The sequence below is a fragment of the Varanus komodoensis genome, unplaced genomic scaffold (assembly GCF_004798865.1).
Source record: "Varanus komodoensis strain SLA01 unplaced genomic scaffold, ASM479886v1 scaffold33, whole genome shotgun sequence".
Lineage (NCBI taxonomy): Eukaryota > Metazoa > Chordata > Lepidosauria > Squamata > Varanidae > Varanus > Varanus komodoensis.
In genome coordinates this window covers 3,577,838-3,588,823 of record NW_025335817.1, presented here as the reverse complement: position 1 = coordinate 3,588,823, position 10,986 = coordinate 3,577,838, and the positions used below count along the sequence as shown (strand labels likewise).

General features: G+C 51.0%; 1 protein-coding gene across 2 annotated transcripts in view; it reads left to right on the top strand.

Moving 5' to 3' along the window:
• Positions 1-10,986, top strand: part of LOC123027656 (myocardial zonula adherens protein) — a 34,023-nt gene that overhangs the window by 2,924 nt on the left and 20,113 nt on the right. For both annotated transcript variants that reach the window (XM_044438706.1, XM_044438705.1), the window contains exons 2-8: positions 2,646-2,717; positions 4,115-4,273; positions 5,054-5,146; positions 6,872-6,985; positions 8,410-8,562; positions 9,601-9,726; positions 10,152-10,280. In XM_044438706.1, coding sequence (XP_044294641.1) covers positions 2,646-2,717; positions 4,115-4,273; positions 5,054-5,146; positions 6,872-6,985; positions 8,410-8,562; positions 9,601-9,726; positions 10,152-10,280 — 846 coding nt within the window. The remainder of the gene's footprint in view (positions 1-2,645; positions 2,718-4,114; positions 4,274-5,053; positions 5,147-6,871; positions 6,986-8,409; positions 8,563-9,600; positions 9,727-10,151; positions 10,281-10,986) is intronic.

Genomic DNA, 10,986 nt, shown 5'->3' with positions numbered 1-10,986 from the left:
GGCCGGCAGCGCCTGGCCGGCCGGCGCCTGGCGCGGAGAGCGCCGCGAGGGGCTGCCCAGCGGCGGTCCGTGGGGCGCGCAGGGACTGGCCGGCGCGGGAGGCTCGGGCGGGAGGAGCGGCCCCTGGCGCGGCGGCCCGCGTGGAGGGGCAGTCGGGCGACCGCGGCGGGGTGGCTGAGCGGGCACTGCTGGCGGTGGGGGCCGCGGGGCCCCCGGATCCCGATGCTGGTGGCGTCCCGGGCGCGTCTGGCTGGCGGCAGGGGGAGGAGGGGCTGGACGAGGTGGCCGAGCGCCTCTGAGCCTGTGCAGACGGCCCCTTCCCGTGTCCGGAGAGGTCGGGGCGTGTGTGGCGCCCGTGGGGCACACTGGGGTCCCCCGAGGCCTGCCTGCAACGGGCGGTCGCTGGTGTGCCCCTCAGTGCCGGGGCAGGGGGGCGCCGGGCAGGGTGGAGGAGCCCCGGGCCAGCCTGGCAGCATTCCTGTCCGGAGCCTGGTGGGCCGCAGCCATTGCCGCTCCTTGGAGGTGTGAAAAGGGACCCCCAGCAGGGCATGTGCTGCACACGCCCACCCCCCAAAGCACGGGGCCATCCATCCCTCCTGGCAGCCCCTGCCGGATGCCCCACGAAGCCCCTCTGCCGCCGCCTGGGCCTGGGACCCCCTTGTGCACAGCCCCTTGCTCGGCCCCTGCTGCCCCAGGCCAGTCGCTTTCATTGGCTGCCCCGACTTTTAGCAGGAGGAAAGCAAAGGCGGGAGTGGGGGGCGCCCCCTTTCCTCCCCTGGGCACCCCCCTTTTCTCTCCCCCTCGCAGAGCAGCTGCCTCGGAAGGAACAGGTTGTTCGGCCGCACTGAGCGCTTGCAGGGCCTCCTGAGTTGCTGCTGCGCAGGCAGTGCTGGCTTATCGCTGGCCCTCTGCCCAAGGAAGGCATTTTGCTGCTCCAAGCGGATGTCACAGGACCCCGCCTGAGCCGGGACCCCCCCCACCCCCCAACTGCCTGGCTGGTCTCTCCTGCAGCCCCGCTGCCAGAGCTGCGGCTTCCGTGGCTTGTCCGGACGCCAGCTCTGTGCGTATTTGTCCTTGGTGCCTGCAGAGCGAGGGCCGCGCTGGTGGTGGAGCAGGAAGAGTCTTGCGCCTGGCCAGGGAAGTTGGAAATGAGAGAACCGTGGCCCAAAGGAGGGCTGTTTCAGACAGGCCTGGGCGGAGGATCACATCCCTAAGCCGGCCCTGCCTAGCTGAGAGCAGCCTCGACTCCTGAGTTTCATGCAATGGCTTCATGCTCAATTTGTGAATTCAGTGCAGTCTGTCCGGTCCTTAAGCCTTGCTCCTCAGACATTGAGGCATAGGAGGGTGCTGTGCTGAAGCCCCACCATCTGTAAATAAAGCCTGCAGATAAGGGCTGGCTCTTATAAATACCTGATCCTTGTCATTCATCTTGAGTTTCTCCTGACTTCAGTATTTTCCTCTGGCCTCCTCTTCTGTTTGACTTGCACCTTTTTGCTTGAGTGGGAACTCTAGCCTCAGGGTGGAAAGGCGGCTCTGCGTATGTATGCGTATCTCCTCTGTGTCTCTGGCCACCAAGCCTCTTTGCCTGGGAACCCCCACCCCTGGGCCTGCTGTCCTTCACTTTTGTTATTTCCGGCTTGCATTGTCTTGTCCTCCCACAGAGCCCACTTAAGCAAGCGCAGGCCTTCGGTAGCTCACACTGTCCCATCTCTCAGTTTTTAAACCCTAGCGTTTAATTCTGGGAAGGTATGAGACTGGTTCTGTTGTTTAATTTTGAATAATTTTTGAAACCCTCATTTATGGTAAGCCATTATGTTACGGAGCAGCTTTCAAATGTCTGTTTTTAAAGGCTTAGCTCTGCATTTGATTGCAAGCTTATCCTCTTGTGTTTATGTGCAAAGATTACAAAAATAATGGTTAGAAGACTGTACTCCTATGGACACTTACCTGTGAGGAAATCCGATTGTGTGTAAGCCCACTGTGCATGCGTTTCCCAGGTTTTTGCAAACTCTCCTCTCAGCAAAGCTGTTTACTGCTTTGCTGAACCCTTTGTGGGCATCCCGTCTCTTTCTCTTGGCTTGTTCTGTTTCCGGATCCCAACCATAAACTCTGGTGTTGCTAGTATGTTGCCAGCATCATATTTATGAATCTGAGTGTCTTTTCATGCTCAAAGGTCAGAGGAGGTCAGGAATTGTTAATGCTCAAGGTCAGGAAAGACAGTTTGCCGTCTTTGTAAAGAACATACTCAGAATGCCTCTTTCCATGAAATCGGATTTGGAGTAAATTATTAGTTCTGTAATTATGTTCATCGTAACCGTCCAACAAATAATGCATCGGCGTGTGTCGGAAGGAAGGAAGGGTGGCTCCCTCCATGAATGATTGAATTGCAGATGCCAGTTGCTCACGGAAAACATTTCTGTGATAACAATTCCCTTGTCAGGGAACACCTTTAACTTAGGAAGAGACCCGTTGCTCAGAAAGAGTCCTCTTCTCTCCCTGCTCCCTGTTTTCTTGCACCCCCTATTAAAGGAGCCGTCCCTCTGCCTCGTGAGGCTCCATCCCTCCTGTCCTTCCTCCATCCCTTCCAAGGCTGAAGGAGTGCTTAATGTACTGACTGATGCCTTTTCTTTCTCTGCCCTCTCCAGCCCAACGTCTGCCGGCTGCGCTTGACGGTGCCCCCCGAGGATGTGGAGAGTAAAGGGGAAAGGACAAAAAAGGTAAGCCAAGGGCGTCTTGCTGTAATTCTCAGATTCTGCAGCCAGAATGGGTTGGCTTGAGTGGTGTGGTTTGTCTTCCTGAAAGCTTCCCCAGCCACACAACTGACCATGAAACCACATGGTGCACGAGCCACGCTTTTTAAAGTTCAGCTGAGCCGGCTTCTTTCCTGGTGGGGAAGAAGCCCCTGGGTCCTGATTTAGGAGACGGCCACCTGTCACTTACCTCCTGCATCTCGGCGTGAAGCACGGAACTAGGTGGGGTGCCTCGGGGGACAGGTGTGGGCAGCCTCCCTCCCTCCACCTGGCCCAGAGCGGCCTCTCTGGCAGGTGAGGTAAGGCTGGCCAAAGGTGAGGCATTGCTGAGTGCTTAGTAAGAGCACTTGTCAGAAGCACACCCCAAACCTCACGAGGCCTCCTGAGTAGCTGCGCTGGGGATCCTCTGAGGCCAGGCTCCTCCTCGGAGGCGTGGTGTCCGGCTGGCCGGGCTTTATTTCCAGCCGGTTGCGTACAGGATCGCAGCCACAGGTGGGAGCGGTGCCTGTTTCTGGGCATCTGCAAACCCGGGGCTTCTGCTTCTGTGTAAAAGAGTCAGTTTTGTGCAAGTACTGCAATTCGGAATTGAGACAGTGTGCTCTGAGCGGATAACGTGTGACGTTTCGAATGACACTCAAACTTCTTGTTCTGTGTGCTTTGGGAAAAGTGCATACTTCCGAAGCAGGCATTCCTGCTTGAAATTACTCGTCTCTTTGGTATTTTACAGAAACAACTGTTTGATGTTTAAGTATGAATAATCATATGGGGAGTGCTTGATACAAAACCAACAAAGGAATTTTTAGCCCAGGAAATAAAAAACTGCCTGACAGTCTCATGCCGCACCCGGTTCATAATGCATCTGTTTGTTTCCACTCCATTTAAAACAAAAACATGGATTTTGTGTGACATGTCAGAATTCTCTTACATAATCAAATGACTGTACTTTCGTATTACACCATGAACTGAATGACATTTTATGCAATATACCAAACTTACTGTGCTTAAAAACCAACTACAAAAGTTCACACTTATTCAGGCGGATGGATAGCGCGTAGCCTTCGCTAGTTTTCTAACAATACACGTTATTTCTTTGTCTGGCTATATATATACAGAGGTCCTCTGACCCTAACTATTTTCCCTGAACTGCTGCATCACATATTTTTGCTAGTGAGAGGTGTGTGGTTTAATGTTTGTAAACCACCCAGAGAGCCCTCTGGGCTATTGGGGTGGTATATAAATTCAATCAATCAATCAATCAAAGCAGTCCATAAATATGCTATAGCTGACCTCTACAGAAGAATAACGGGGTCCTTCCTGCGTTTGGCTTTCGTTGTATTGATTAAAGTTTCCTTATTTCTATACAGCAACTGTATCACATCCCCAATGGATGTTCTGCGGGGACCCTCTCGCACGGGGTGGTGTACGGCGTGGTGCACAGGTCTGACGATAACCACAATAAAGAAATGGTGGTTTACGGATGGTCCACTCAGCAGCTGAAAGAAGAAATGAAATATATAAGAGATGTGAGTTGGTTTCGGCATCCGTTCCCCGCCTGGCTGCTGGGCTTGGATCTTGCTCACCGGGCCCTCCCGCTCCTGCCTCTTCCCACAGCATCTGCGACGCGAAGGGCCCCGTGCCCCTGTCCTGAGCCGCCGGATTTTCCTGCCTTCCCACAGTCCCTGAGCAAGATTCATGGCCCACTGCAAGAAGTGGCATCGCCCCCGTGGCTTCCAGTGGCCTCAGGGTGCCCCTTGCTCAGAGCCCTAGCCAAGGTCCAGCACACTGCTTGGAAGACATTTCAGAATAAAGTAAAACATGACGTCTGCGGTACCATTTGCATTCATCTTGTGTTTGCAGACTAGATCACCGTGTCCAGCTATTCGTGGCCATGTACCACTCAGCCTTTGGGGAGATGTTTAAAGCTTTCGTTCTCATTGAAGTAGGAGCCTGATTTGGACAGAATTCCAAGCTGGGGGCGGGGGGGGGCGTGACCAGTGAACCCGCACATTCTGAAGCAAGGCCAGGACTGGATCTTGTCCTTCAGCATGCAGCCTTGAGTCCGAAAATTTTGGGGAAATGCTTCATTTTAATTTTTGAATCATGCAGTGTTTTCTTTGATGGTTGGAGTCATACGTGTTCATGGGAGCTGGCTAAGTGACTAAGATTGTAGTGAAAACAAAAACTGGGTTTTGTTATAAGTAAATATTAACTCTTGTTAGTTACCATTATAAATATGTGAACATACTTGGGTGTGAAAACTGCATTGGGAACAATATCAAATCTGGAAATATTTCTGTTTTCAGGTGAGATTAACTTTGGAAAAAGTAAGAAAGAAAATGTATGGAGAATATGATGAAATGAAACGCAAAATTCAAGAGCTTACGAGTGAACTGGCAGTAAGTACCTGTGCCTTTGGTAGAGGCAGAACCAGATGGTTCTGATGCTGCTGACTTGGAATGAATCCGAGTCCCTATTGCCCATTTAAATGGGATGCCTTGATGCTCAAAGACGCGGACCTTTATGTTTGCAGAAGCATTCTTACGTTCCAACTAATAGCATTTCTCAGTTTAATGTACCTGCTCTTTTGTTTTATCTTCCCTCTCTTTCACTTGCATCAGCTTTGCCTCGAAACACAGGAGAACAGTTTGAACTACCAGACGTGCCTTCCTTTTTTTCAGCGCTTGATTCCTCTCTCCCGAGTTCATCCACACTTAGCATCTCTCTGTCGCTCTCTGTGTGCCCTCGCTGTGCGCCCCGCGCATGTCTCTTCCGTGCACCCACACCTGTGCCGGCCTAGATTTGCACACACCTCGGCTGGTTAGCACCTGTTTTATGGACTAATACAATAATACATATCTGTAGAATATTGTTGCCTGGTGCATATTCATTTGGACTAGGTGTGGACCTCATTGAGTAAGGCTTGATCTTTCAGTCGAGTCAACATTTTTTTCCTGTTCTGCCTTGTTTTGCATTTGTGTGCAATTCATAATTACACACACAGGACAGTCTTGCAGGAGCTTTCTCTTAAATTCTGCTGGTTGCAGAATCTATCCTTTCTTCCAGTTAGATGGCACAAAGCTCCAGCCATTCACTCTTGTCTTGCATCCAAGTCCTACTGAATTCTTCAAAGCACCCAAATCGTCCTCACATTCCTGGTCTGTTCTCTCCTCTTGCTGCTGCCAGTGGCGTCAGGGCAAGTCTGTCCGTGTGAGGCCATAAATGTCACCTCGGGCAGCAGCCCTTCCGCTGTGGTCCGCGTGTCTTTTGAAGCTTTGTACGTTTCCACTTCAAACGTATTTTGCCACGGAGAAGGGGAATTTGCGCTACTCGGCAGGACGCAACAAGGGCAAAGTCCTGCCAGTGCACAGCGAAAACTTCCTGTTTTGAGGGATTTGAGTTACAAATTTATCGTCTGATTAAATGATACTGGTGGTGGGAATATTTGAACTGATCACACTTCCCTGCAGGATATATTGCAAGTGTGCAGGAGTTTAAGTAAACAGTTGAATCCCGAGCAATTTTGCAATATGTCTTCATACCGGGCTGTGTGTTTGCTTCCCTTCCAACTCCTGCCCCTTCTCCGTGACGCTCTTGTGCTTGAAAATACTGAGCCAGAGTCTAATTTCCCGAGGTTACTCCTAGATGCATGAAACAGCATGTAAAGCAGGTATCAGTCTGTGCGCACCTCTGGATCTAAGCCTTGCCCAAACTGATGTACAGAGAAAAGCTCTTGCGACTGAGAGCAAAGGCCACCACTTTCTGCTTCTCTCCGTGCGAGTTTCCACAGGAGTCACTTTCCCGCTCTGGCTTGTAAATGCTGTGCAGGGAGAGGACATGAACGCTGCTTCTGGGGGAAGGTGGGTGGGGAAGGCTTTGCGGAGCCTGGGGTGGGAAATGGGGCTGAGACGAGGGTGCAACTCGCTTGGTCTTGCAAAAGCGGACTAGGACGAGGCAGGCCTTCGGCACCAGGCTGCCCATCATTCTCCTTGCTTAAATGTCCAGAGAAACCCGTAGACACCCTGTGTTGACTGGTTGTAACTGCAAAGCAAAAGAACCTCTGACTAGGTTTGCAATTCCTGCTACCTTGAACTGAGGAGGAGACCTTGTTTTTGTTTCTCCAGGTGTCAAGCGCTCAGCAGGCATCTTTGGGAAATTCCGTAGAAGTTCAGTCTGCAGCCCTGGACAGCTTCAGCCAAATAAATAGCTCATTAACAGCAACCTCGTTTGAGTTGCAGGTAAATAGCTGATAACATTGTTACCATGGATGCGCAGTTCTTTTGGCAAATATTCCAGCTCTTGCACCATTGGCTTGAAGTCTGTGTTGGACAAAACCCAGTTAGATAAACATTTGGAGCAAGGAATCTATTCCTTCAAAACTCCAGTGGCTAGTAGGAAAACAGCATTGCGACCTTAATGTAAATAACATACATTGCTGGAGTTACATGTTTTCATAAAGTTAAGTTCTTTCTCTCCACTGTCGTATAAGGATATAATAAATAATATAAGGAAGCACTTCTGGAAGAAGACTGTAGTTCCTATATTTTCATTTGTCATCATAACCCTTAAAGGGATTGGGACTGATTTGGTGATTTAGGCAAGCTCTTCAGGCATTTGGACCCCTGAGGATCCCCCTTCAGTTTGGGGGAGGTTCTTGGGGACCACATCCCGGGGTAGGCGAGGCCAGTGGCAAAAGGGGGAGGGCCCAAAGCTTGAAGCTCTAATTGCCAATAATGAAGCCTCCACAGAGGCATCTCAGCCTTTGCTTGTTTATTTATTGAAGCTTTTATATACCATCCCTCAGTAAAAAGTCTCAGGATGGTAGTACAATGAGTGAAAGTACAGCATCAAAGCACAAATTCAAATAAAACCCCGTCTTAAAACATTTTAACACTCAAAATATCAGGAAAATAAAACGGTTTTGGCCTGCACCAAAGGAAAAAAGTGTCGGCCCCAGGCACACCTCTCTGGGGGGCATGTTCCATAGCCGGGGTGCCACCACAGAGAAGGCCCTTCTCTGAGTAGTCACTCTTCTGATCTCCTTCAAGGACTGGGAAAACATGCAGAACTTGGGAAGTTCCCAAGTGGGTGCTGGTTGGGAGAAGGGGTTGGGGCCAGGGCCTGGCCTCCCAGGGAACCCCGGACTGCAACCCCAGGTGGGCTGGATTGGGTCCACAGCCGAGGTGTGGTTTGGTGTGTGATGTTGAACAGCCAGCATATTAGAGGAGGCAACAGATGTTAGCTAGCCGTACTTTTCTCTAGGTATGTTGACGTGCCTTGTGCTTCTGGCTGCCTCCTTTTGGGCCCCGCATCCTTTTGCGCTTGGTGGCCTGCGGTTCCACAGGAATCCACATTGTTCTTGGCTTGTCTCTGGATGGCTTCCTTCCTGTTTTGCAGTCATCATGGTTGTGGATGTAATGCAGACTCATGTCTGCTGAGCAGGCCTCTTCACTTGAGACTCTCTGGTGCAGCATTCTTGCCTTGAGGGTTCCTGAGCGGGACAGCCAAGAGATCTCTCTTCATGGCTCCTTCCAAAAAATAACTTTAAAACATTGTGGAAAGAGAACAGCAATGAGTTCTGCAAGCCATTGTCCTTTTCAGCTTTTTCAGTTTTGCAGGCCATCATCCACAAATGAATGCGCTTCATTGTATTTGTTTACAGAAAACCTTAGTTGACGTTGCCTTGGAGAATACAGTCATACAAGATCAGATAAAGAATCTAAAGCAAACCCATGAGCAATCTATGGAAAAACTGAAGGAAAAGCAGAAGCAGCTGGAGGCTGCCAGGGTTGAAAATGAATTGCTCAAACTCAAGGTAAGCAGAGGCAAAGCAGCCACTCGGACGGTGCAGAACAAACCTGCTGATGTGCTTGGAAAGGTCATTGTGGTGCCTCCCAGGTGGAGGGATGAAACCTCTCAGGACACTGACCGGCTAGAGAGACGTTATCCTTATTCACCTACTGACACAGAATTCAGGGTGAGCTTAGGAGACAAGACCCAACTTCCGAACCTGCCTGCTTTCTTGCTTGTCACTTTGCGGCTGGGTCAGTTCCACTGTGTAGGAACAGCAAGTGATGTTTCGGGAGGGAGGTGAGGGCTGAGACGTGTGTTTGTTCCCCATGTCACCCCTGGTTTCTCCTGGCGGACAAGGGGGGTCATTTGCAGGCAAGGGATGTGTGCCGAGTATTGTTATCGGCCTGGGTCCTCAGTGCTGGGCCACAGCAACAGGTTTCCCAGAAGAAAAGACGGAGAGGACGACTGCATTTGAGAAGCTTTGACTCTAACGCTAATACAGTGCTTTCCGACACATGGTAGAACAGGTGTGTAACTTGAAAACCTTCCAGATTGTCGGTATTCATATTAAATTAATATATAACTAGACTGCAGGGCAACTCCAGCATGTGAGTCATTCATCTTTATTATAGCAATTCCTCTCATTTTTTCGTCCGCAGTAGGGTGTTCATGCGCGTACTTGCACATTTAGCTAGAAATGCAAAATGAAAATGCAGAACGTGACTGGGATGCGCACTGGCTCTGTCTGAGCACGTGGGTCATTCTTCTTGATCTAAAGCGGTCCTTGGGAAGGGCTTTACAATGGCAGAGCACGCAGAGGGACAGAGGGGCCAATTCTGTGCCCCCCTCCAACGCCCCCGCTTCTTCGGAGAGGGTGGCAGATGGTGGCAGATTCTAGAATGTCTCCATGCAGCAGGCAGGCGCTGGGTGAGTTTTCCCTCTTGCGCCTCCCTGTGTGTCAGGCCAGCCCTGCTAGCTAAGCGCTCGGATCCCTCTCTTGTCTCCCTTTGGCCAGAATCCTTCTGTCTCGACTGTGAAAAATGTCCACCATTTTTTATAGGTAGAATGTTCGCAAGAAGCCAATGCAGAAGTAATGAGAGAGATGACCAGGAAACTTTACAGTCAATACGAGGAGAAGCTGCAAGAAGAAGAGCGGAAACATAACCTTGAGAGAGAAACCCTCATAGTACGTGGAAAGTGGTTTCCTGGCGGGATGACACAACTTTAGTGACTCCTTGAAGAGGGGTGAGCCTCGGTCGGTCAGAATCTGCTGGAGGATTGCTGGCTGTCCTGCACTCACCCAGCAGTGGGTTCTGACTTCCAGCAGCTGGACTACCGGAAGCAAATGTCCCATGAATAGGACTGTTCTGCTTCGGCTGGCCTCGTCGCGATGGCTTCTCTCTTTGCCCCCTGCCAAAATGTGTGTTCAACAGATGTGTTGGCCCATAACACCCACCACCCCAGACAGCCTGACCTTTGACCATGATGGCTGGGGATGGTGGAAGTTGTATTCTGCCCTCTCGGGGGGGGGGGGGGGGCAACAGACTGGAGAAGGCTGCTCTGCTTCCTTATTTTGCTGCTCTGGCCTAATGTGAAATCTTTTCTTGGAAGGCTGAAACAAACAGACTGCTTCTGGCCATCGAAGAGGCCAACAAAAAGATGAGGCTGACGGAGACGAGTTTGAAAGAAAAGGACCGAAGGATCGGGGAGCTGGATCGGTTCATCGAGCGCATGGAAGAGGTCGGTATCTGCGTTGGCCCTCACATGTCCATCTCTCTGCAGATACACGCTCTTTAACCGCAATATTTATTTATAAAAATAGAAAGGTTATTTAAAGTCCTCTCAGCCACAGAAGCACAGAGTATTTATTTGCATATATGAAACAGCTGTTAGGAACAGTGCTTTTCCTGGTTGTACAGGTTTATTTTAGAATCACACATGCCACCGCTGGAGCCTGGCAGCTGGAACAGGACCTTGCCTGCCAGAGCCAGTCAAAGCGCTGGGCACGTGACGCGCCACTCCCTGAGAGCGGCCCTCCTGCTGCCTGAGCATCTGGTGTGAATGCCGCAGAGATGCCGCTGAGCGAGTCCTGCTCGGGCCCCTGCCGTGCCCTGCCCTGCCTTGCCCTGCCCTGCCCATTCCTCGTGGACTTTGCCCCAGCCGCCCGCCACGCAAGCTTGCTGATTGTGGCTGTTTCTCACTAGCTATCCATTTTTAAGTTATCAAAGTGAACCAAGGTCAAGAAGTTTGAACGTCGTGCATGGAGCAGCTGGAATCGGCCACAGTGCCAAACAGATCTCTTGGGCAGGGCTGCGGGGGTGGAGAATGTCTTAATTCCCTTTGCACGCGTTTCCATCACTGCATTTCCGCCTCTGAGGTTGCAGCGGTGTTGCAGCATGACGTTTTCGCTGTACTAGAAGAAATATGGCTAGGACAGAGCGCTCCT